The sequence below is a fragment of the Nesoenas mayeri genome (assembly GCF_963082525.1).
Source record: "Nesoenas mayeri genome assembly, chromosome: 11".
NCBI classification, from domain to species: Eukaryota; Metazoa; Chordata; class Aves; order Columbiformes; family Columbidae; genus Nesoenas; species Nesoenas mayeri.
Window position 1 is genome coordinate 762,413 of NC_137563.1, and position 26,422 is coordinate 788,834.

The window sequence follows — 26,422 nt, forward strand, 5'->3', positions numbered from 1 at the left end:
TCAGCGGGACACGGTGCCACAGGCACTCCAGTCACCACTGGCCGGGGCAGCGCCGGGGAGGGCGGCGTTGACCGGCCTGCTCTGCCAGAGCCACACAGGCCTCGAAACGAGGGATGGCGCAGGCCCGGCCCTTTCGGGGAACTTGAATTTCTGCCGGATTAAGTTGGTTGTGTAACCGCAGCCCAGCTGACCCCGCTGTTTGCCCGCACCGGTTAGCAGTGAGATGCGCTGCCAGGCAGGGCGGTCAATGGGCCGTGAGGGGACACAAACGCGGCCTTGTCGCCTCTTTCGCGGCTCCTCTGGCGGGGCGGCCTAAGCGGGCGGGGGCGCGATCGCCCGCGGGCCGGCAGTTCGCGCTTTGAGTCACCGCGCTGCGCGGCGGGCGCCTATATAGATCAGCTCATAGCGCCCGGCGGCGATGGGCGCTCGCTCGTGTGGAAATACGGGGGTCCGGCGGGACAGCATCCGTGCGGCCGCCCCGGGCGGAGCGGGACAGCCGGCGAGCGGCTGACGGCGGTGCGGGAACGGCCTTCGCGGGAGCGGGCTGGGGGCTGCGCCAGCCCCCGCAGGAGCGGGGTGAGTGAAGGGCCGCGCTCCTCCGCGGAGCGAGACCCCCGTACGTGCGGGGGGAAGGCAGGAGGGGAGGAAGCGGTCTGGGGAAGCCGACGGGCGGCAGCGCGGCGCTGCGCCGGCCCGCCGCCAGCAGGCCCAGCCGGGCCCGCGGTCTGTTGCCACGACAACCGAGTTGCTCGGCGGGCGGGCAGCCAGGCAGGAAGTGCGGGCAGGGGATTGGCCGCCGCGGGGCACGTGAGGCGGGCGCGGGGCGGGGCGGGTGGGACCGGCCAGGGGCCGGGTGCGCGGGGCGCTGCGGGGCCGGCAGTCGCTGCCGGGCTCCGCGCTGCCGGGCTCCGCGCTGCCGGGCTCCCCGCTGCCGGCCAGGCGGGTGCCCCGCGGCCGAGCTGCCCTGCCCTGCCGTGCCCGCCGGGCTGTGATGTGTGTGCCCCACTCGGCGGGAGGCGGGGAGTGCCCGGCGGAGGGGCGGGGAGTTAGTGAGCGGCGAGGAGGAGGAGGCAGGGCGGGAGGCAGGGCCATGGGGCGCAGCGCTCCGCGGCGGCGGGCGGCGCGGGCTGTCTGACCGCGGCGAAGCGCCAGGGGCACGGCCCGGCAGCCCGGGCGGCAGCGGCGGGGCCGGGGATGCGGGTGCCGGGCAGCCCCCCGCCGCCAGCCGCCGGGCGGTGACGGGGCGGGCGCCCGGCGAGCCGCTCGCTGCGCGGGGCCGGCGGGAGGGAGGGGACTCGGGCCGGGTGCCGTCGCCCGGGGCCGCGGTGACTCAGAGCTGGCGCGGCCGGGGGTGAGCCGAGGTCTGTTGTTGTGGGATTTTTTTCCCCGGCAGGTTATAAATAGCCCCGCGCGGCGCCGTGTCACGGAAGGACACGCTGGCCGGGCGCGGGGAGAGGCCGCCGCGCTCCGCCTGCTGCCGGCGGGCACAGCTGGGGCGGCGGGCCGGGACAGCCCCCGGCGGCGCGGCCGGGCCCGGCCGCTCGGTTCGGCACACGGCAGATAACTGATAGCGCTTGCGGGAGGCAGCGGCGGCCGGTCTGCGCGGGGGGAGCGGCGGAGCGCCGCGGCTCCTTCAGACCTCTCCGAGGAAACGGACAGAATGAAGCCGGAACGAGGTAAAGGGTTTACCAAAATATTTATTTATTGCTTTGCTTTGCTTCTAGGAGTAGAAATAGCCCTATATTTCGTTTCAGTGTTATCGCTCTATTTCCTTACCCCCCCTACCCCCTCTCATTTTTGGGGGTGGGAGACTCCAGGTACCCGGGTTCCCCTCGGGAAATGCTAACGATCCCGTGAAGGTACCTCCGGAGGTGATTAACAGCCCCGTGTCCTGCCTGCCCTTCGGCGTTCCATTGTCTGGGCTGAGTGGAAGGGAGACAAACACCGGAGCGAACTGCTGTTGCTCTGGGAATGCTGCAGTTTGCGTGTCAGGCACCGTCGCCTCGTTAGCACAGAACCGCAGTGCCGGGCCAGAGCCGGTCAGGGGCGAATCGGCACCGACAGACAATGCACAAAAATGTCAAAATGTGGCTGAAAAACACCCTGGAAATAACCATTGCTTCCATCTGTGTTGTATAACCGAGCAATGGTTTTTGTTCCAGTTACAAAGGACATGTATCGTAACAAGCGTGCCGAAATAGTGGTTTTTCACCGTCATTTGGTTACCGCCTTGTCTGGATTATTGAAATCTGCTTTTACAGAAAAATAAAGTCTATGTGTGTATATGTTTATAACCCTTCAGCCCTTTGGCAGTGTAGCAACAGCTGCTGATGCCCCTAGAGTCCAAAATATGTCATGACTTCTATTTTGATCCACACGAGCAGTGATTATTGATTCCTCTTAGTTACGGCAAGATTAGTTTTTTAAACAAATCTCATGATTTGTTTAAAATTATGATTATGATCTTATTATACCTTATGAATTGTTTACAATTCTGAGCGTTAACTAAAAAAAATTCCTTGTTTAGATATTTGGGTTTCTTAAAGTTCTGATAAGTGTGTTGTTTACTTGGTTGCTTTCAGTTTTAAAAACATTCTGTTTGTGTTATAATCACTTTGATGCTTTGAGAAACACTTCAGTATATCTTAGATATTCGCGTGTTAAATACTAACACTTACATGACATACACATCTTAATTAGGTTTGTTAATGACATGTTTGCTAATAGTGACATCGCATAAATGACCACTCTTAGGTGGATTTTTTTGTGCGTATGTGCTGTAAGGATTATATGGTGTGATGATTGCACAGATAGCACAGAAATTATTGTAAACATGCATAAATTAATGGAGTTTAAGTACTTGGGACTTGAAATGGGATTTTCTCATTGCTTTCTTCCTTGTTTCCTAATTGCTTAAACCTTCCCCTGATCCATTGCGGTGAGGCAGGCTGGTTTTGAGAATCTCTTTACGTGTTAATGCCAGACCTCAAAGTTTGAAAACTATGTCCTGTAAGGGTGAAAGAAAACTCAAAATAGCCAATGTTTGCAGCTTCAAAATGCTCTGCTGTAGTAGTTCAAAACCTCCATGAGGCCTTTGTCTATTATTTTCTTTAATTTTTAGGTAGGAAAAGTTAGAACATGGGAAACATCTTCAGTCGCTGTATGATAAGTGATCAGAAGCCTTTTTTAACCAACGTGGTGTAGAGGGAACCAAATTTATAAAGAAAGAAAGTAATTAGGTTGTTGATATTGTGGTCTAATTATTTTTTTCCTAAGCTGACAGTTAATAAATTTGAGATTATCTGTTGTAAAATGTGTATCGCAAAGTGGCTGAAACCCTTTAGAAGTAATGTGATGAGATTCTTTTAAGATAACTAACACTGGAGAGTATCCCCAGCCATTTCAGTGAATACCTCTGGCTTAGCTGTTTGCTAATGTAATAGAGCGGTGCCATGCACAAAAGGGGCTGTGGAAGTGCTGCCTAAATGCCACGTGCAGCCCAGAGACTCTTAGGACGCAGGAATCATGCGAATGTTTGCTTGTGCTGCTTTGTGCACAGCAGCTGCACCGCAGGACCCGAGCGGCCAAGTGTGCGGTCACCTGCTGCCCAGCGTCCCAAATCCACGGCAAGGGCCGGGGAGAACAGACCCCTCAGCGCCCACAGTCTTCACCCCCAAAATCCTGAGAAGGCTGCAGATCCACACACCACATGAAACATGAGGAAACAGACTTAAAAAGACTTGAAATGTTTTGGGCTTTTTTTCATTATTACAAATAATTATATAGCGATGCATTTGGAGCAGAGGGATACAGTTCTTGTAGTTAGAATATAAACTTAAAACTATATCTAATAGGATGGTGATGCCTGGGCATGTTGGGAGAAGATACGGGTTAGCCTTTGTCATGTGATCAATAAGATTCTTGTTGTCACCAGCAAAAATGGGTAGTCAAGGAGGAGAAAGGGGAGATCTAAATGTGCAACCGCTTTTTATCCGTGGGAAATGTTATAGAATATTTTGATTTAAGGAGGTGAGAGGAATGAGCAGAAATGAAGAAAAAAAGGGAAATTTGGCCCTAGGGTACTCACCTTTCTTCATAATAAGGCAAGTTGGAAAATGATGGATATAAACATGCAATATATGAGAGCAGTATGGAGGAGGTGAATGTGGAGTGTAGCTTAGCAAATCCATGGAGCAGGAGAAGAGAGCTTTGAAAGTGCAGGTAAAAATGTGGACGTACTCCTTTGCCATGCAAAGGCACAGAGCATCCGCAGGACATGGCTCGTGCGCATCGCTCGGGACTCACCCATCAGGCGGGTGTCAGTGTGGACAGGCACTGCTTGCTCTATCTATCTATCTATCTATCTATCTATCTATCTATCTATCTGTCTTTATTACAGTGGTTTTGGAGTGATGTTTGAGGTTTTTTATTTCATCTTTCTGCAGTAAGATCATACCAGCTTACCCAGCTTTGGTCCCTGACCCATCCCCGTTCGGTCTCTGCAGCACAGCTGCCTGCTCAGCTGCTTCGCGTTGCGTGTTTGAGCCGCTGTCTCCTTTCTCAAGTACAGAGCTTTGCTCTTGCTTCTAGTGAACTTCGTTCTGATGACTTCTGATCGCTTTGCTGGTTTATTGAGTTTGGAAGACAGAGCTAGGCTCCGTAGCAGAACTCTTCCAGTTCAGCTTTGTTCGTGAACTGTATAAACACACTGTTTCACCATCGCAGTTAATGAAAACATTGCATAATGTCAGGGTGATAGCTTACTGCCAAACTTGGAAGGCTTGTTATGTCCTCTTAGAGTACACTTGGTGCACAACTGGAACAAATCTTGTGGTTTAGATGAACCTACAGCATTCTCATATTTTACTGTGGGAATATTACAAGACTTCAAAAGTCTTACTATAGTCTAAACAGCTCAGAGTTACTGCCCTTTCCTCCTCCCTCCCCTGCTGCATGACTGATCAGTTAAAGGAGGAAGACAGGCTTGTTTGTCTCTATGTGCATGCTGGCTGTTTTTTATCACTTTATTCTACTCTTTTCTTACTTTTTTATTACCTTGCTTTGTTTATTCCTCCGCTGTGTGTTCTCTGTATGGAGACTATTCTGTTTTCACTTACAAATTAAACAAAAAGCCTCTTTTTGAAGCATCAGTTCTGTCTTTGAGATTATCCTAATTTAAAGAAATGGCTTTCTGTCTGCAGGAAAGGAGCAATCAGTCTGAAGGCCGCTTTTCTCTTCTCCCTCCTCCTTAGGCTGCTTTTCTCTTCTCCCTCCTCCTTTGCAAGTCAAACTCAGATACGTGCCGCTGGGTCTGTTTGTAGTAACCGGGTTAAGAGACTTTCTTCCACCTTATTTGGTGGTTTGGTATGGAAGGAGCTAACTCGCAGCTCAGCACAGGTCTGTGTGCTCCCTCCTGTTGGAAACACACCTGGAGGATTCTGGATGTATCTGTGAGGAAAGCTGGAGGAGAGATCAATGAAGATGAACAGTTGATTGAGTGCTTTTCTTCTTCAGATTCTGATGAGGAAGGCTGAGGAGGCGTGGGATTGGGGTGAAGGGAGCTCAACCAGAGTGTTTAGGAGTTTTGGAGTTAGTTGTTACATTAGGAGATCTGGATAAGGCCCTTGTTTTTAAAAACAATGCTTAGCGTTATGCCCAATGTTAAGTCAGTGAAAGATTTTCTGGAAAACTTTTTAGCAAAGATGTTGTGCTACAGAGTGTGCAGCTCAGGAGGTGAAAACATCCTTCTGAAAAAGGATCGATGGTCTTTTAGTGTCTTGTATTGCACTGTGACACAGGCACACGGGTTTTACAGTGTCTTCTCAGCGCGATGTCACGCGGCACCTGCGGCAGAGTGATGTACCCAGTAAACAAAGCAATAAGCTGGAAATGCGGCGCTTCCTGCCGAGCGGCGCGGTCACCCCAGAGGCGTTGTCACCCCAGAGGCGTTGGCCGTGCCGCGGGCTGGGCCGCGCAGGTGAGTGCAGGTTGGGGACGGTGCGCGGGGGTGACGCTGCTCCGCGCTGGCAGACACGCCGCGCGGGGCACGTGCCGGGGGCGCGCGTGGCCGGGGGGCAGGAAGGGGCGGGTGCTGCCCTTCCCGCGGGGATCGCTGCCCTTCCCGCGGGGATCGCTGCCAAAGCACGCCCGCTTGCTCTGGAGAAGAACGAAACGCTAGAACTGCTGGGGATAGTAAAGCAGCCGAGCCAGCCGCGCTGACAGGTGCTCAGGATATTGTGCTCCAGCTCCATTTGTAAGGCACAAAGCCATACAGTCCTCATCTTTGGTGAGAGCCAATTTGTCCTGAAAACACGTAATATGGAGACGCGGTGCATGAGGATGAGTGGACAGGAACATAAGTCTCCCCTGCTTTTTTAATTGAGGGTAGGGCCTAGGTACTTTCAATACAACTCTGTCCTTGCACCCAAGAAATGGGAATATACTAACTTAGAAGAATTCTTAGCTTTAAGGTGCTTTTTTTTTTTTTCCTGAAAATAAGGATATTCATTCACAGAATTGGGAAATGTCAAGTTTTGGTTTGGAATACCTGCTTATGTTAAAGTTTTCCCACCCGTAGCGAGTGCTGACAGCAGGGCAAGTCCTCCCTGAGCAGGGAGGGTGTTTGTATTGGCGTTCAACAGCCAGAGTTCTTCACTGCGTGCCTGTTCTTGGAACAAACCACACTAGTGACAACTTGGCCATTTTCTGCCGTCTGGTTGGGGTTGTCCACACCAGCTGCCTTCAGAGGGGCTCTTGTTGAAACCGATGCTGCTGGAGTGGCCTTTAGGGGGATATTTTGGGGCTTGTGGCTACGCCAATCCATAGGCATGGGCTATATGACCCTGCCGATCGTGTTGTTCGCTTGCTGAAGTGAGAAGCTTTGGCGTGCCGCTCAGATCCCCGGGCTGATGTTAGGTTGGGCTTAGTTGTTAAGGGCAGTGTTGAAGCTATTATTGGATCTGAGGCCTGCCAATTTCTAAATGTTTTTAAAAATAAGCTAGCATTTATAAATACAGATTCTCATGAGAGATATGAGTTTGTTGCCAAATGAAATTCTGCTTATTAAAATTAGAAATCTTCTGTGAAAACAGAGTCACTGATGGGAACAAGCTAGCTATATGACATTTGTTAAAAGAATTTGCTCTAATTCACTCTTTATAAAATGTTTTTGTTATTTGGACAAAGGTCTACTAATAGCAACTGTTAAATAGTGCTGAAATAGCCATAGCAAGTTTAGAGTAACGGTCTGGCAGTTATTAGCTGTTCTTTTAGTCAATAAGGTCCTGCTGTTTCATTGCAATTGCAGCTCTAATATAACTCTTGTCTCCATTCTGATGTGATACTCGGTAAACTATGGTTTTTAGATTTTTTTGAAGGTGTCTCACATCACTGGTTTTCAAAGTGGTGATAACTTGTTCAGTCTTCAGGTCACTTGTATTTAATGTTTAGACAGAAGGCAGTTTTACAGTCTGAGTTATTTTAGAAGTGCAGGTACAATTGCACCGTGACCTTCCCATCTCGGGAGCGGGTGCAGCGGGTGCAGCGCGTGCAGCACAGCGCCGCTCGCCCTCGGCTGCGTGGCTGGACTTTGGAACACCCCATTGCTTCCTCTGCTTGTCCAGCGCGGGGTGGGATGAACAGAGCTGTAAGCACCCAGCCGGACCACGGGAAGCTATTCTTGATCTGCACGCATAACTGTACGAAGATTGGAGGAGGCATTTTTATAAAGGCTGCTTGTAAACGGTTATAAGGGGCATGAAAATTCTCTAGCTGTTCTTAACAATTCAGTGCTGTTATTCTGACCAAATAAAGTGTTTACTTAACTTGCTTGTATTAGTATATTTCCTCCTTGTTAGATGGGTGTGACTGCTTCTTTTCGCTAGTGATTGTTGCATTGCCTTTTAATGTTAGGTTTGGCACCAAAACTATTTGAAGGTGCTATCTGGTATATTATTACATTATATTGTCTCAAAATGCAAAGGTGTCATGGGATAGTTTGAGGATGTTCTCGGGGATGGTGTGGAGAAGAGCTGTGTGTGAATCAGTGGAAGCAGATGAACTCCATGTGAAATGCTTCCACGGGTGTTCCGAATGGACAAACCTTTATTAAGAGTAAAGGTGAACAAAATAGTCTTACTGAGAAGTCGTCTGAAGAATTTTTCTTTAGGAGCAGCAAGAGGAGCTCCGCAGCTCCTCCCATACACATTGCTTTTGCTTTGACTTTATCCAGTCTGTCTAGGCCTGTAGCACCAGTAACCAGGGCACTTAGGCTCTTCTCTTAGCAGCGATCGATGTGTTTCCCAAAGCTGTGCTAAGTGTGACTTCTTGGATTCTAGGGGAAAACAGGTTGGGCTTTCATCTGAGGTATAATGAAAGGAGGATGTATCTGAGATGAGAAGTCTCTGGTTGCACATATGCCATGTCATCTGTTCCACGTTGTGTATCCTGTGAAGTTAGGCATTTTTTCCCGTTGAGCCCTCTGGGAGCAGGTTGGTGAGTCAGTCCATTTTAGACTGAACTTCAGTGAGACTGCAGGCAGGTGAGTGCTATGCTGGTTGAACCTCTCGATGGCGCTGTGCACACGGGGGTTACTTTTGGACCCCAATGGGCCTTCAGGATTTCTAGGGCATGTTTCACACTTCTCTGCACTGCAATAAAGCTGCTTTCTCAGGGTGCTGTGCAAGTATCATCTTGTCGTTGGCTGTAATGGGGAGGGAAGGGCAGAGTTGGATGGTGAGGCTCGGCACAGTCAGTGCCGTGGTGGGGTGCCGATGGTTTCTGGGGGCGGGGGCAGGGAGGGGTGCTGTGCTCCGCACATGCTCCCGGGGCGGTGGGACGCCCTGTCCCCGGGCAGGATTGTTCTCCTGGGTTCCCCGCCAGGGCACCGGCCCAACAAGGTCCGTGGAGCAAAGCGTGGCTCCCCCAGCTCTGGGCACAAAGCTGCTCTGCAGGCTGGGGGCAGAGGGGCTGGCTGCAGTGACACCTGAGGAGATGCCTGATGAGCACTTGCTGAAGGCTTAACCTCCATGTTCGCCAGTTTATGATACGTTGTGGTGATGCCTTGTGCGTTTTTTTGTGAAGTCACAAATATCAGTGCATTTTCTTTGCATGGTAGCTCTGAATATTTACAACACAGCCCCAGTAAGACATCCTATTTACTTGTGCTTGTTTGCTATAGCTTTTTCCATCAGGCTTTTAATTGTAATGAAGTAGTTCGATTGGGGGCAGGGAGGAAGAGAACAGATGCATCAGGACGAGAAGAGCTTTTGTAAGTCCTCCAGTGACGTGGAGTAAAGCAGTAGGAGTTTCCTACCGGTAGGAACTGAACAGGAACAAAATGGCCCAGATGAGTATGGACCGGGACATGGGTTAATGTGAACACTCATGCTGCTGAAAGGTAAAGCATCTTTTTCTCTGCTGTATATTTCCTTAAGTGTGACTCTTTAAGCATATTTCCTAGGCAAGGTTTCCCACTTCAGACGCCTTTTCATGAAGTATGGCTTTGTTTTGCTTTATTTTGAAGGGGAAATAGCTTCTTCCTTTTGAAGCACGTGCTATTTGGCCAAAGAAATTTTGTTTGCCATGGAGAAACAACATATCTGGAGGACTAGGATTGGAGGAGCGGGCTGGGTGAGGATTGCTGTGGTGGCTACGCTAGCGGCGGTACTGCTGGGCAGGGGGGTCAGTGTAAGCGCTCGCACATGCTGGCGCGAGATGGGGCTGAAGAGCCCGTTCAGAAGGGTGCACGCTGTTCAATGGTGAATGGGCAGAACCAGGTAGCTGGGTTCTGGGGCTGGAGCAGGAGGAATAGTTGATAATAATAGGAAAAACTGAAGGTAAAGGTCAAGAGATCAGTGTAAATCTGCTAGAATACACATCTGCCTCATCTTACATCGAGCGATGAAGTTCACTAAAATTGGTGTAACTGGCTCTAATTGTATTGTGTGCGGATGTTTCCTGCTGATGGTGTCACTAATTTAACAGGTTTCTGTGAGAAAGTATTTTTGGATCTGCTAGAGAGAAAAGGTTAAGTGGTGCTGCTTAATATGTATTTGCATGTTCTTTCATCCTATCTTCATTTGGGGAATATGTAATGGCCTTCAGTTTCATAAATGTTTTAAGACACTTTACAAGGTGGTTGTTTTCATTCTGGGTTAAGCTTCTGGTATGAAATGTAAAGCAGCATTACGATCTGCACTGATTGTGTTTTAAAATTGTAGTGGAACTACTGGCATCTGATGCTTTCAGCTTTTTTAGGTATGGTACACACTACACTTGGGTGTGTTGTAATGGGATGATGCCAATTACTGGCGTCGCTGAATTGATGTGTAGTTGACTTGATACTGAGATGAACTGCGCTTGGCTGGGATTTCCTGCTTTGTGAAACATGTAGGACCTTGTTCCTCAGGCTGGTGTTGGATAAAATCCATTCTTATCAAGGCTTCAGTTTAAAAAAATATTTAATAAGTGTTATCCTGTTTGTGGCAGAAGGTGCGTTAAAATACAGTCTGGTTATCTTGCTTATTATTAGTCATTTTGCGCAGTATTAAAACTGCAAGGGTTTAGTAGTATTTTAAGTGCAGCCACTTTATTATGGTGGAATATGTGTTTTAGGATTAAGTTGTATGTATATCTATCTGCTGCTGTGTTACGTTCAGTCACACTGGCAATGTCCTGTTATCGTGTGTGTTGTGTCTACTGGAATTTGTGGAAGCATACAAGATCAAACTGAGAAGTGAAGCATGCTGCAAGGTGCGTGTCGTTTGGAATTGATCATTTCTGAATGTAGTGTTTTATTAGGCCAAGTGCACGGGTTTCTGGGTGTTCTCCCACAAACACGCACAGAGCGCAGCTGTGTATCTACGGGTAAGCCTAAAAGCTGGAGCGTCAACGTGCTGTCCTACTTTTCCTGTTTGAAGGATACCAGGTGTGAGAAGGATCTTGGTGGTTGCACCCCAGCAGCGCTGTATGGGACTGTAGGAGCGTTATGGTGGGTCTGCCTGTCACCCGGGGCAGCTGCTCCTCGCTAACCACGGTCAGTTGGCCTGTAAGAACAACCGGTGCCTCCTGAACACTGTCTGTGCCAGCCCACGGGAGCTGACTCGGGGTTGTTGCTTCTCCCTCATGTTACCAAAACTTTTAAACACACTGTGTTTACCGGAGTGATAAATGCTCCTCTTAGCCCTCCCATTCTGCCCATAGATATTGAAGAGCTGTTTCATAGAAAATCATCTGAGAACTCTTTCCAAGGCTGGGTGGTTGCTCAATGAAGAAAACTTGAAACTGCTTTTTCAGACATCTATGTAAACTATGGTGTTTTTGCAGAAGTAAATGTTCCATGAAAGAAAAATACTTGGAAAGCAAACTGAGATAAAATATACAGGAAGCTTGCACGTCAGTGACTGATGAAATGCTATGTTTTGCATGTAACTTTCTATGAGGCGCTGTATCCGCACTCTTTAAATGGGCCAGCTACTAAAGGTATCCGGCCTTCCTCGGGTACAGTGTCTGCTTAGAAGCCTGGCGTAGGCTGTGTTCTCCCAGCCAGGGCTGGCTGGCGCTGCTGCGCAGGGTGCGCGGGGACGGCCCTTGTTCTGTGCGGTGCCATGTTCTCCATGCTCTTGAATGAGTTACTGAGTGCTACTGGCTTTTCCATGTGGTCGTGAAGTCTGGTTTGATCCGGACTTCTCATAGTTTTGTGGCATCTTATTACAGAACAAGACTTTTATTCTTGTTTTGTGACGTGGTTAGGCAGGGAGCAGGATTATTTTGTGTATGTGCTGATTATGTTAACATGGCGAATGTCATTTTAGTTCTTGTTGATAGCTAAGGACTGGATGAAGTTGTTTAATGCAGACAACCTGTTGTTTAGACTGCACTTACAATAATATGTGCAGTTTTGAGACTGCTCTCTGGAAACAGTATCATAAATTAGCCCGCTAGAAAGCTGCGGAGCGGGTCAGAAAGAACACCTTGTGCAGCTGAGCTGTTCCGAGCAGCAGCGGCCGCGGTGCTGCCGGCCTTTTCCGCTCCGGGGTCGTTGCTCAGCACCTCGCACCCTGCTGCTCGGGGCTCGTTCTCCACACCGGTGCGGGGTGTGGACATTAAATGTGCGGTGCCAGCGCGCACACTCGCAGATGTTCTGGAGTTATTTGCTGGTACGGGGAGCGAGATGCCCGTGTGCAGCCGGGTCCTCCTCCGGTCCCCCCCCCCGGGTCCTCCTCCGGTCCCCCCCCCCGGGTCCTCCTCCGGTCCCCCCCCCCGGGTCCTCCTCCGGTACCCCCCCCGGGTCCTCCTCCGGTACCCCGCCCGGGTCCTCCTCTTGGCCTCCTGCAGGCTCCGGGGGCAACTGGCGCGGGGTGCCGCTGCGCGGGGTGCCGCTGCGCGGGGTGCCGCTGCGCGGGGTGCCGCTGCGCGGGGTGCCGCTGCGCGGGGTGCCGCTGCGCGGGGTGCCGCTGCGCGGGGTGCCGCTCGGCGTTCGGCCCCGTGTCCCGCGGGGGCCCGGCCGGCGGGAGGTCGCGCTCCCCGCGCTCCCACGCGTGCCAGCAGCTCCGCGGCAGCACGTTCCCGCGCAGGGGCACGCGTGGCACGGCGCTGCTCTCCGCCAGCAGCAGCAGCAGGCTCCGGTGCCGCTGGCAGCGCTTCCTGCCGCGGGTTTCCCCCGCCCCCCGCCGCTCACCTGCCCCGGCGGGGCGGGGGAGGCCGGGCGGGGGCCGGCGCTCGCCCGGCGGGGCCAATCGGCGCCCGGCCCTGTTGCTATGCGCGCCCCTACTCTGCCTCCTTTGTGGCCGGTGCCGCGGGCACCCACCCGCGGCGGCGCGGCGGCGGGTTGGCTGCGGGAGCACGGAGAAGGTGTGTACCGGGAACCGGGCCCCGCCGCTCCCGGGCTGGGCTGCGCAGGGCGGGCCCGCTCTCCGGCCCGGGCTGTCCGTGAGGCGGCGGAGGCTGCGAGGACACGGGCTCGGGCAGGGCCGTGGGGAGGCTCGGGGGCCGGCAGCTCGGGGCCGCTCGGTCTTGCCGGCCTTGAAACGAGTTGGGGCTGTGCAGCTGTACGAGTCATCTGCAGGATGTGTTGGTGCTTTGCTACGAGAGGTAACCGAAAACCGGTCTGTACTAGAGTTTGGCTCTCCGCTTGGGCCGAAGAAGTGTGTTGTTCCTTTAAAACAAAAAACCCAACCAAAACCCAAACAGTTTCGCCATACGTTCTGAAGTTCTTCCTTTCGTCTGTACACTGAGCCTATGGACGGCTGAAGTTTGAGGTCTTCCCCCCCCCCTTTCCAACCTCCCTTTAAGGAAAGTAATGTACAGCCTAAAAAATAACTCTGTTAATTGATTACATTGTTAGGGCAAGGGTATTAAATGGCCTGGAGCAGGATGGGGATATTTTTAAACCTTAAAACTGAGACACGTAGTTAAATGTCAAATCTGCTAACAGTTGTAGTTAGTGTAGCCATATGTAACTGCTTCACTCCTCATTGTTATGGAGGAAAAACCACCTCTTCCCTCCCAAAAACACCCTGGAGCTTGCCTGGGTTTATACGTGCCTTGTTATGTAGGTCAAGTTTCTCTTCTGTTTTGTTCCTCCTCACCAGCAGGAGGAAGCGATTACAGTATTTTGATTTCTGCTGGAAACAATGCGTGCAAGCGTTATCAGCCCTTCGCCACTAGTTGTTTGTCTTGGGGCAAATAAGCTGATGCAGATATGTCGACTTTGGGGGCAACTAAAACTATTTCTTTTCCATTAAAAGTTTGCTAGTTGCTTTCATTCTGAGTCTCCAGCTTGTGTGTGTTGAGGCACCGCAGCTCTGCGGGCACTGGGTGTTCACCTCCTGCTGCAGGGGAACAATTCCACCAGTGTACCCTGCGCTGTGCGTGGGAATGTTGGGTTTGAATCACCGCAGCGTTGCTTGATAACGTAGTAAGGAATTCCTGAGAGGACAAAGTGAAATCTCATAATCGCATCCATTACATTTTAGATGTGTTAATGTCTGCCGTTTTGCTATGCTGAAAATTACCATATGTGAGGAGAGAGGGAGGCAAACTAGATTCTTGGCTGGAATTCTGTTAAGCCTTTAAATTTTGACCCAATGTAACATTTTATTCTTTTCAGTACCAGAGTACTATTAAGGCTTTACATGACTTAAAATGTGGAAACTTGTAAACAGCCGGATTGTGCTGTGCGACACAGTTCAATTCTAAAACTATCAAAAACGTTCTTCTGTTTTATGCGTTCACAATTCTGTAGCAGGCTCTGGTGTCCCTTGTAGAATGAGCCATCTTTCACGCAGTGCGAGACTCGTAATGTCCTCATTTATCCTCCCAAATAAAGTTTAAAAACAGTTTTATGGGCTTGGCCATTCTCCCAGAAATGTTTTAAATGAGAAGCATATATTGTCTCTTCTGTAACTTTTTTACTTTTGCAGGTTACTGTTTAACCGCTTAAGGGCAGGCCTGGTAGGTGAAGGTTAATAGCAGTGGGAAAGTTACCTGAGGAGCTTCACGCTGCTTCAGCACCGTCAGTGTGAGCTCAGTTTCAGAGCTGCTTGCTTTTCTGGTGAAGAAGCGCAGCACCTGCCCTGCTCCGCTGGCCCGTTCCTCCCCTCCGCCCCACCGAAACAACGTGACACCAACCTGCTGGCGCTGGAGGGAGCCTCGCTAGCTGGGAGGAGGATTTGGGGTGGCCAAACGTGTTCTGACAAAGTTCCGCACCATAAATTACCCTCCACTTAAATGGCAATGGACAGGTTGTAACATCAAAGTTTTGAGAGATGAAGTTGGAGAACTCAGAAGATGAAAACAGGAGCTGCGGTAGGAGAGGTCAGATGTCATGAAAATAGCTTGCTCTGGGCTTTTTGTTTAGTCTTTTTCTTCATTTCAGATGAAATAATGGGATTCGTAATCGACATTCCTCACCCAAGGGCACTTCCTCACGAGTCCTGTGTGTTTTCCGTGTCTCAGCCTCCTGCTAGTTCTGGTTCAGCAGCAGCGCTGCACACGCACCCAGCTTGTGGGTGGCATTCCTAACTGTGATGTTGGAATAAAGTTCTAAGCCTATCAGCTCCTACTTAACCTGCGTACGATATACCTAATGTTTCACGTGTTATCCATTCAAATAAAACTCTTGAATTCTTGACTGTTTCTATCTCTTATCCTTGTGAATAATCTTTACAAGCTTTATTACTAACAGTGCATTTGCACCTTTGGTTTGTTTCTCATTTTCTTGGTTTTTTTTCAGTTATCCTGGGCAATTTTTAAAGGCAGCTCAGTGGCATGAGTAGGTGCCTCGTGTGTAGGTAGAAAATGTGCTTCACAGTTCTTCCCCACAGTGACTGTACTTATCTTGGGCTGGAGAGTGCCCTTGGTGCTGGTGGTGGAGCATGCCCTCGGTGTTCTGGAGCGTGCCCTCGGTGTTCTGGAGCGTGCCCTCGGTGTTCTGGAGCGTGCCCTCGGTGTTCTGTAGCATCCTGGAGCTGACCCAGGTCTCTGGATGTGGTTTGATAGTCAGACAGCTGCCCTGGGCCTCATTCACCGAGCGTTCACCTGTGAGGTTGAGTATCTATCACGGAGGCTTTTCCTGAATGTGCTGAAAGACACTTCTAGACTGTTTAATTGCATCATTCTCATTGGAACCAGAAGTATTGGAACTGTGTGGGTTCTTATTTTGATACAGTATCAGGCGGATCTCTAAACCATTGTATTATATTATATGAGACCTATCGTATGAAGAAGCATTCTAGCCAGCGCTGTCTCTGCAGCAGGTCGTGCTGCAGGGATCACCAGTGCCTGTGACTGCTGCTGCCCTGCGCGTCATCGGTGTGAAACACCGTCCTGGAAAGCCTCTCTTGTTATTTGGAGGTGTGAACTAGCCTTCTGATGCTCTGCAACTCCTTTTCCATATTCTCACATAAATACTTTTCAAATTTTTCTGCCATTTGTAAGTTTGGGGCAATCTGCGCTTTACTGTCTATGCCCGAGGACAGAATGCTCTTAGCGCGTGTGATGTGTGTGTTCGTTACCTGACTGAAACAAGCACTTGCTAAAGGCCTCTTAGTTGCTCCTAATAGTACTGATTTTTCCTTTCTTTGTGAAGGGGTTCTAGGAACAGTAGAAGAGTCCTGTTGTTCCTGTTGTCATTGTATAGGCTCCGGCTTTCTTTTGAGAGCCCGACCAGTGAGGAGCAGCAAGACTGGGCTGCCCTCCTGGGGCTGGCTTTGGGAAGATCCAGTGTTCTGCTTTGAGTTAAGATAGTGGAGTCAAGATAAGGTAAAATAACTCAAATTCTAATGTATTTCAGATCTCCTTAGAGGATAAAAGGCAGTGTTTCCTTGCTAATAACATATAGTTGAGTGTATGGTGGTCACACTCTGAAATTTGTTTTGCAACATTGAGAAGATGGGGTGTAGAATATGGAGGGATGCTGTGGACTTGGGAATGTAACGTGGAGGATGTAGCCTGTCTTGCAGCTCAGCCACGTAACCTGCTGTCTGAAATTCTTCTCAAGTCGATGTCTCCAACCATAAAGCTGCTGCTTCCAGATGACGATGTCTGTTATCTTTGGGAAAGGAGAATATTGACCGAGGTTGAGTTATGGTGGTCGTCCTGCCTGAAAGATGACTGAGCCCTCAGCTGAATTTCCACGTTGATCAGGAGCTTTACAGCAGGGGCGAAGGTGGGGAGTCAGATTCTGCAAACTGAGCACCAGCGCTGGCAAGCAAGACTGTTGTTAAATAGTTAATAACAGATGGCTGAACTTCTGATGCAAATGATCAGACAGAACAAGAGAAGTTCTCTGCATCCTGACCCAGAGCCTCCTCACTGCTGCCATGGCAACTAACCCTTTTTCTCTCCAGTTTTAGCAAAGTTTATGGAACTGAAGATGACTTGTTGGTTTTACAACTTTAAAATACATTTTATAAGGCAAAGCAGACCAGCTGGAGAAGGAAGAAAGTAAACTAAGAGAATGTGGATATGAATTCCTAGAGGCCTTGAGTGGTTTAGTTCCTATAAGATCTTTCCAAAAGATGTCTGAAGGATTGCATACTTTAAGACGTCTGGCAGCTAAAGCGTTAGTTTAAGTAAGAATTTATAATCAGAGCAGACCTATCAGCCCTGGTTTGTCCGTGCTCTTTTGCTGCAGTGCTTGCTTTGGCTGCTGTAAGCAGGGGGCTGGAAGTGCTACCTTTTGTATTTTTATAGCAAAGTTACTCTGCAGGACCTGTACCTACTATAGTTAAATTCAAAATAGGAGGCTCATCACCTCTCCTAGGGCAGGACACCTGAAGGAGTGTTGGTGTAGACACCAAAACTACTGGAGGGCAGTAGTTCTGAGGCAGGTTTTAGTCCGTTCCCCTGGGAAAGCTGCAGACAAGACCTTTGTTCATTGCACCTCACTCTCAAGGCATGAACAACCCGCTGTAAATGTTTTATCAACGCTGTTAAGAACATGTAGTTTCTTCATCTCTTGCTGGTTTTATGACGTGCATCTATGCCTGTGGGTCTTGCAATACAGCAGTGCAGAATGTCCTTTCGGTAGGTGTGTACAAAGCTACAAACTGTATTTCCAGAGTGTATGGTATTGCTGGGTTTGATTGTCTAGGTGGATCAAGGAATTCTTCAGCCGCCAGGTGTATAACTTAGTCATCATATTGCTTTTAAAGAGAAGGGAAGCAAATTCCTAGAGTTCTTAGCTGAAGATTATTATTCGTTATCTGCAATACTAATTAAGAGGCACCTTCAGGTGTCAGGTTTTGCTGGGTATTATGCAAGCATGGAACAAAAGACCATCCTCGCCTCGGCCCTTGTGCGAGTGTCGAACGCAGAAGCGATGACTCCCGACAGAGCGCTGTAGGGAACGGGGGCCTGCCCAGCACACGGGACAGACAGCCGCTGCGGGGACAGACAGCCACTGCGGGACAGGCTGGCGAGCCCCTGTCACCCTGCAGGGGAGCTGGGAGCACAGTCGTTTGCATCAAGTGTGTTCTTCCCAACCATAGGACAACACTGGGGGAGGAAGTACAGGTGATTAAAGTAATCAGAGGCTAATTGGACGTTTACTGCAACACTTCATGGTAAGCCATGAAGATCTTGAAAGTTTTGTTTGTTTTTTTAAAGTTATTTGTTTGTTATGAAAGGTGATGTTTTGAGAGGCAGAAAGGACAACAGGAAAATACGGTTTCCTGTCAGACACTCACCAGACATGCCTTCCCACGGGCCTGGATGCTCCTGAGACAGTCTGTGTCATTGTCATGCTCGTTTTCAGTGATGAGTTCCATGAGGAATCCTGTGGGCACTGCTGGCATGTCCCTGAGCAGGTGAATGGGGCTGTGCCAGTTTGGGGCACCGTGGGGCTGTGTCAGTTTGGGCACAACGGGGCGGTGCCATCAGGGTCACCCGTGGGGCTGTGCCAGTTTGGGGCACCGTGGGGCTGTGTCAGTTTGGGCACAACGAGGCGGTGCCAGCAGGGTCACCCGTGGGGCTGTGCCATCTCGGGGCACCGTGGGGCTGTGCCGGGGGCTCCGTGGGGCTGTGCCCGGCACAGGGTCCCCGCTGGCACCGCCTGTTCCAGCATCATCACGGCTCCGGCTGGGGAGGATTCACCCCTGAGGGGAATCTCAGGGTTTCGGACAGTGTTTCACCATGAACCAGCTCTGCTGAGAGCAACCCTCTGAATGCTATTTCCTGGGATCCCACCCAGCAACAGCGGTGTTGGGAACCCAATTTGCCTGTTTTCCTGGGAAGAGAGAGGGCAGGTTGTTCTTTGCCTGGATCACCATGCCAGATCCTGGTCCTTTCAAGATCAGCCACTAATTCAGATGGTAAGAATAAAATGTTCTGTGCTAAAAATCTCTCGGATGTGTTTATTATTGGTTCCTGGAGATAAGTGTTGCACAACCCAGCTGTTTATAGTCATAGCCAATGCAGTCATGTATTGCTAAATGTAAACCTAAAATATCTTTGGCTATAGTCTTCTGCACTCAAGTTTTTGTTCTCTTAAAAAAAAATCCCCTTCCTCCAACAAAATTATGCATTGTTGTCACTTGATAGTAACGAGACGTTTTCTTACTGATTTCTAACAGAAAATCTCTGTATAATCTTTTGGGAGCTGAGAGGGCTGACAAAACAAGTGCCTGTCGGGCACTTTTGTTTTTCTTTGTGTTTTGATGCTCAGCTTGAGCATTCACAATAATCTGTCGAATCCATTGAAGTCGACAAGTGGGCGAATCCTTAACGTTCCCTGACCTGTGCTGGTAGCTGACGTTTGTGACTTTTTGGCATGTCTGAGCCGAAGGCAGCTTGGAGCGATTTTCCCTAAAAGAAAGCGATTTTGGCATCTTCTGACTTAAGTTGCATTGAATATTTACTTTGGACATTAGTATCTTTTCTGCTGGTCTCAGATCCAACATGTCGTGGGTTGGTCTATTTTCCCCGCTGTGTACTTTTGATGAGATATGTTTGGTGTATTTGGTGGTTATCAGGGAGGAGCTGAGGCTGGGTTGTTTGTGTATCGGCCTTCGCTGGGGTCGGTTTGTGCACAGCCCGCAGCAGAGGCTGCGCAGGCCCTTGAGCTTTGACTGGCTGTAAGCTGCTCTTGGTACACTGCTCACGTACGCTATTTTTAGTGGTTTGTTTTTCCTAATAATTTATTGCTGTGTCTCTGGACTCGCAGGTCACCTGATGTTGGAGCACGCGGGCACAGGCTGGATCCTGCGCTGCTCTGTGAACTGCTGGTGTGTGTGGAGGAGCAGCTGCCGCTGCTGCCGGGGAGGTTGCTTTGGAGCGCTCGCGGGGGGACGAGCGCTGTCCCTGGGTTCTCTGCAAAGCCTGTTCCAAGAGCAGGCACTGGGGTGTTACACAGCACGGAGGTTGCTTTGGAGCGCTCGTGGTGGGACGAGCCCTGTCCCTTGGGTTCTCCGCAAAGCCTGTTCCAAGAGCAGGCACTGGGGTGTTACACAGCACGGAGGTTGCTTTGGAGCGCTCGCGGGGGACGGGCGCTGTCCCTGGGTTCTCCGCAAAGCCTGTTCCAAGAGCAGGCAGTGGGGTGTTACACAGCACGTGCAGCCGTCGTTCTGGCGCGGGTCGTGCTGCGCAGGGTGTCCCGCAGCTCCTGCCAGCGCCGCGCAGCCATCGCCAGCTCGCCTTGTTTTGAGCAGATACCTTATGTATCCACTGCTGTTATTCTTGCTCTAGTAGTGTTCATTTATGGCGTTGGGATGAGTGTCTGGCATCTAGGATTGCCATAGACTTGTATTGTTGTATGCGGTGCCCAGTGCTGGTGTTCTGGTGGCCCTCGAAGCTGCGCTCCAAGCCTGGCAGGACGGTTCAATGGAGAGCAGAGGGAAAGCAGACACATTTGTGAGCAAACAAGTATGTCATTTCAAATTTCAGTGTCCAAGTGGGCCCCGTTTTTAAGAAGGTACTTTCCCAGGTGTGTGTATGTGTGGAGGGAAAACCGAACAAGGTCTGAGTGCTCTGGAGTTTCATTAGTTTGATTGGTTTTTAAAAATCTCGAAGTAAATCTGAACTGTAACAAGATAAATGTCACTGAGCCAGATCCTGGCGATTCTTCAAATCGCCTAAAAACAAAGGCGAACAAAAGCAGCATCCATCAAGCTGTTAGTTACTCGCACAGATGAAATAGGTCTAGACATGTCAAATGACTATTCCGATGGTTTGGATTGAACTAGAAGTTCATGACTTCCCAGGCGGTTGCAGACTCCTAATTCCTGGCCCATGAGGTCTTTCCAGCCTCGTGCAAAACTGCACAGACTGTCGTCTTCTCTAGAATGTAGAAATGAAGCACGTTAACTTTCACCTGTCTAATGAACTGCAGTGGGTATCGGCAGCGCTGGCACCCCCAGGGGGTTTAGTTCATAACGTTATGGTTTTGATAGCTTCCTCTACAGCAGAACACTTGAACTGGAGCGCTGCGCCCCTCAGGAGGGCTGTTGTTGGGGCGGCGCGGGCTCGGTGCTGTGCTGCTGTGGTGCTGGTAGCTCCTTTCGCAGCCTTACCCGGTTTGTAACGCTGGTTTTCACGCGGCGTGGAAGGCCAAGAGCTTTAGTACTCACAGACCTCACTGGCTTTGACAGCAGCGTCGTGCTGCAGGCTGAGCGCCCAGCCAAGGGTTCCCATCGTGTGCCATCCATAGGTCAACGCGCAGCTTTTGTTTGGGGGTTTCTCTGCCTCCGGCGGCTGATTCCACCCAAAAACGAGCCAGTGCTTTCACATGGCATTTTTCAAATCCACTCTGGCTGTTTTCAAGGGGTCTGAAGCAAATGGCACGTGGTGTACGTGTTCTTTTCTTGGGGAAGAAGAGCGGCGGTTTGGGCCTGGCGAGGAGCACCGCGCGGGCGCTGCGCCGGCAGCCGGGTCCCCGCGGGCGCCTGCGCTCCCCGCGGCTCTTCACATCGCTCGTTCAGAGTCTTTCTGAGAGCTGAAGGCTGCTTGGCATTCCTCCTCATAAAAGACGCCTTACTTTATCGCTATTAACTGGAAAATAAGGACAGGAACACTTGAAAATATGTTGTCATAATAAATATTTAAGGTGATGAGAAAAATAATGAAATACCCGAAAGATTAATTTTCTCATGTTGGTGAAAACCCCTGTTTTTTGGCAAGTATAACCCTATATGACTATGAATGCTGTTCCCAAACATGCTTGTGTATGTTGTGGAGGCATGAGCTGAGGGGCAGCGGAGCAGCGCAGGACCCAGCGTGCCGCGCTTGGGGCAGAGCGCTCTGTGCCAGCTCCCATGGGCACTGCATACCTACTGCAGGGTTGTCAAACAGTCCAGGGATGTTTTCCAGACACATCTCAGAGGGATTTATTATAAATATTGTTGCTTTCTGCCTTTAAACCCGTCTCTGTATAAAATATTGCAGAAGTCTGCGAATAGTTGAATCTCTGTCAAGCTGGATTGTTAAACAAATTAAAGAGGAAGCTTTTGTCTGTCGTCCTGAGTCTGTGGTCAGTCTGTCGTCCTGAGCATTTTTATTTATGTATGATAAAATGCTATTGCAGCTGGAATTTAATGCAGAGCTGCTGTCAACCTGTTCAATGGGAGGGATGTCTCCACTTCCAGGTGGAGCTGGAGCTCCAGCAGTCCCTGGCTGCGGTGTCATGGACGATGTGCGTTCAGAAGGATACCAGGCTTAGCCAAGTACTCCTGCTTTTGCATCGTTAATTTCTGTTGGGCTCCCTTTGAAAAGGGAGCACAGCAATGGAGCCACTGCAGTGTGGTGTTTACAGCTGCCATACAGTTCAGTAAGTGCATTAAAGCCTTCAGCCCCTGTTTCCAGCTGTGTGGTTGCTGCTGAGCAGGGTCTGGGATTAGTGACGAAGATAGTGCCGATGGTCATTGGCCGTCAGCAGCTCCATCTCGCACAGGTCTTGGCTGGGGAGCCTTGGTGGAGAGTCAGTCATCAGCACCAGTGAAGGGAGCGTGGAAAAGAGGTGTGATATACATCTAGAAATCTTGCAGTGGAAAATCTGTGGTTTGATATCTAATTGTGTTTTCGAGAAAGCACCTCAGGAAGAAATGTTCACACATTCCGTAAGCTGAGGTGCCTCTGTTTTCTGTTCCAGGGCGACGCGCGGCTCCTTCAGCCCCACACGAGCACGTTGGACGCGGTTCCGCGCTGTGCTGCGCTGAGCGGGAAGCCAGCCTGGCTCTGCTCTCCTTGCCCCTGCGTCCTCCCAACGGGGTGGGCTTGAAAATAGGACCATTTCAATGCTTTATTGTCAATATAATTCTGCAACACTTATATCAGCATATTTACAAGGGTGGTAAATTACAGTATTGATGGTGAGAATGAAGGCTAGATAGAAACCCTTTCTCCCCTTCTAATTACAGCGGAGTGCCTGTACTTAGTGCCACGTGCTTATTCTAAAAGACATGTTTTCTCCTGATCGTTTTCTTTTATGAACTAACACAAATACCTGAAAAAATAGTTTTTATTGCAGAATTAGAAATCCTATTGCTATTTTTGAAGGTTCTTTTTGTTCAGGTAGGTTGGCAGAGTCATGCAGTTTGGTCTAACATCATCTATTTAGGCAGAGCATCAGCTAGTTAAGGGAAAAATGTAAAAGCTCACATTGTTTGTTCTTAAATATTCCCTTTCTTTGTCCAGTTACCAGAAAATAAAACCGGCCTCCCTGATCCAAATGTGAACGTTGGATCTAGAATTTGGCTTAATGCTGAAAAATCAAACCGAGCAGGTTAAGCCGTTGTTGCTGAGGTAAAAATAGAAAGCTGCAGTTGGAAGAGAAGTGACTCAGAGCGGTACGGGGATGGCAAAGTAGGACGTCGGCCAAAAGGCAGGAAGCGAATGGGAACACCCAGGTCGGTTGAGCAGTCTGTGTTTTACACCCTCAAAGAGCAGTTGCTGAGATTACTGCAGGAAATTTAGGCTTCACATGAAGTTTTCTGGATTTTTTTCTCTACTCATTAAGCTGTTTGAACCTAAATAAGGTTTAGTAAAATGCAAACTGTATATTTTTGTCAGCTTGATTTTCAGACGGGTCTCTTTGGTCACGTCATTGGCGGTACAGCTGTGGTTCCCACGTACCGGGTTCCTGCGCTGGACACATTGGTTTTCATTGCCTTGGAGCTCTCAAGTAACTTATCAGCTGCCGTGGAGCTGGTTTGAAATCTCCCCTTGCTTACAAGGTGTTGTGCTTTGTTTTGCTTTTCTAATGATAAACTAGCATTTATAACTAGAAAAACAGCACAAAAGCAAATTAATTTATTCCTATTCTCCTACACAGAACTAAGTAGATCCAGCATTTTTTTATAGCTTATACTCTGTTTTCTTTGAATAGCAGGAATGCAGCAATCCTAATGTAAAGTTCCTGTGCTGCCTTTGACAAGCAGGGAGCGGGTCAGGGTGGTGCCCTGGAGAAGTGAGGGAATCACGAGAGCTGGATGCTGCACTGTGCTGCCGTCCTTGTGTTCACAGGAGCTGTCCCCAAGGATCTCGAGCCCTGACAGCCCAAGGCAAGAGACAATGTGGAAGGAAGCAATCTGTAGAGAAGTACTGCTAAGATAAGGCAAGCAACCAGTTCATTGCACTTGCTGGAATTCAAGACAACTAATAACTCGTTTCTTAAAATAAAGCAAGTACACTAGCTCATGATTTTAACTCCTGAGAGCTTAAATTATACTGAAACTCTTAATATTGCAAGTCTTTTGAAGCGCGTGACTTCAGATATGATTACAGGTTTGTAATGTGCAGACACACCACGATGGCTCATTCGGAGAAGCGTGAATTCGGGGGTTTCAAGGGCAACTTGCTTTGAAGTGAAGCACAAGGTGGAATTAGTTCACTGAGGCATCCGTAGGTGTTTCGAGTTCCAGAGGAGAAGCTCTTAGTCAAATGTTTACATTGTGTTTCATTTCCTTTGCAGTAGTTGCTTGAATCCCTGCCTTACTCTTAAAATATGTAACTACCTTCAGCCTGCTTTGTGGAAAAGCGAGACAATAGGACCTATTCGGAGTTGACTGTTTGGGGAAGGGCCAGGGAGCTTTCGCTGTCATTTCTGAGTGCAGGGTGATGCCTTTGAGGGGGCGATGGGTCTGAAAACCATCAGTGCAGATGCTTTTTCTGCAGTGTACCCGACTCTGCTGCCGCGGGGCTGAAGCGTCTCCTTACGGACGGGCTGTGCTGCAAGCACAAAGTGCTTCAGCAATATTTGTAGTCTTTCAGAGAACGGCAGCCTGGGAAGGAGCGGCGGGCAGGGCTGGATTTGCTTGCTGCCTTCCAGCTTTCTAAGGAGTGAAATAGAAATCTGATTACTTCAAATTAATGGCCTTCAGATTCCATTGTGGGTGTCTCAAGGTTTTCCAGGGGAGGTCTGGACTGTTATAGAGCATGTTTAAAGACAGTTATTAGTTGGTTCATGGACTCTGTAAGAAAGGAACCCTTCGAATAAGTCAGTGGAGATCAGGACTGATGGATACTTCGAGTTGAACGGATTTGTCTGTCTTTGAGACGATGAGCTCTCCTCCCGAGGAGGACGAGCTTGGTAGATACGTGTGGTGCCCAGTGCGGTGTGAAAGGTGCTGGGGCAGGCAGATGCGCATGAACTAAGGGATGGCAGCGCCTCGCCGTGCGTCTGGTGGTGGCCCCGGGAGCACAGCGGGTTACGTGATACCAACGTCTGCTTCCTGGCTGAGCCCAGAGCGCAGGTTACATGCTCTTCTGATACTCGTGTTTCAGGAAAACATGTTCTGTAATTAATGCAGAAAATGCCGTGATAGGAAAGGGAAGGGAGTTGGTCCACACAGTTGTGACCTGGCAGGGAAAAGAATCAGCCGGGCACAACTGGATAACTGAGTTTTGGGAGAGTCCCGGGCTACAGTGGATTCATGACTGACTGGTGCCGTGTGCCCAGCGTCCATGGGTGTTTTGGGCTGTGAGCCAGTTGAACACTTGGGAGGGGGCTGAGTTCTTTTTCCTCTAGCGCTGCAGTGACTGTGCCTGTGTGAGGTGTGCACGGGGAGGACAAGGGCTGGTTAAATGGGGTTTTCTGTTTGTCCAGAAGACGTAGAAAATGGGTCTTTGTTGAGGTTGGTGTGTGTAGGAGAAAATGGAAGCAACAAAAGGATTTGTCTCCGGATTCCAGTTCCCGCTATCGTGTGTTTCGGTTCATGTGTAGCAGCTTCAATCTGAATTTCTGTTTTGCCTCCCAGAGCAGGCTGACGTTGCTGCTCTCATCAATGAACTGCAGTTTCCATGTGTTGATTAAAGGACTGTAGTGCCGTGTCACTTTAATTCCTGTGTACTTGTGTCAACTAACTGGATTTTTTGCTGTTTTCAGGAGAACAAATCCTCGGCACTGCTGGGATGCATATTGTGTGCTATGTACTTACATGTTCCGTTGCTAGAGATGAAGCAGGATAATAATCATATTTTTATAGTCAGATTATAGGATTGAGGTTATTCCATGCACAACATACGTGTCTGAAACTAGGCTGATTCGTACACACAAGCACTTACAGGACACACATAGTAAGACTTTTAAACTAAACACTGAGTTTGCTGTTTCTCTAAGTCTTTCCACCCTTGCTCTCGATTACATCAGCTCGTATTGTCTGTGTCTGTTCTACAGGAACAATCACCAGCCTTTGTTTATAGGGATTTTTCCTTTCCTTTCCAGAAGCTGCTAAATGATGTAGAAATGGAGCTAAACAACTTCAGTATGCCACATGAACCTTGTAGGAAAATGTCATTCTCAAGGTCCGTTGCTCCATCCAATATCTGGTTGGTTACATTGCTGATATAACAATAATGCTATGAAAACAGTAGCGTTTCCTAGTTCAGTACTTGCTGTTTATCATCCTTTAGTGAGATACAGTTTTTGTTTTGAAACAACATGGTGTTTTTGTAACTGCAGCCCATACAAATATGTCTGTATGGCTGG

At 49.5% G+C, this 26,422-nt stretch overlaps 1 protein-coding gene across 2 annotated transcripts in view; it reads left to right on the forward strand.

The window, feature by feature from the left end:
* The first annotated feature begins 1,175 nt into the window (after nt 1-1,175).
* The window catches only part of ATOSA (atos homolog A), a 41,196-nt gene continuing 15,949 nt past the window's right edge, over nt 1,176-26,422 (forward strand). For both annotated transcript variants that reach the window (XM_080351081.1, XM_080351082.1), the window contains exon 1: nt 1,176-1,676. In XM_080351081.1, the coding sequence (XP_080207207.1) occupies nt 1,661-1,676 (16 nt within the window). In that variant the 5' untranslated portion in view covers nt 1,176-1,660. The remainder of the gene's footprint in view (nt 1,677-26,422) is intronic.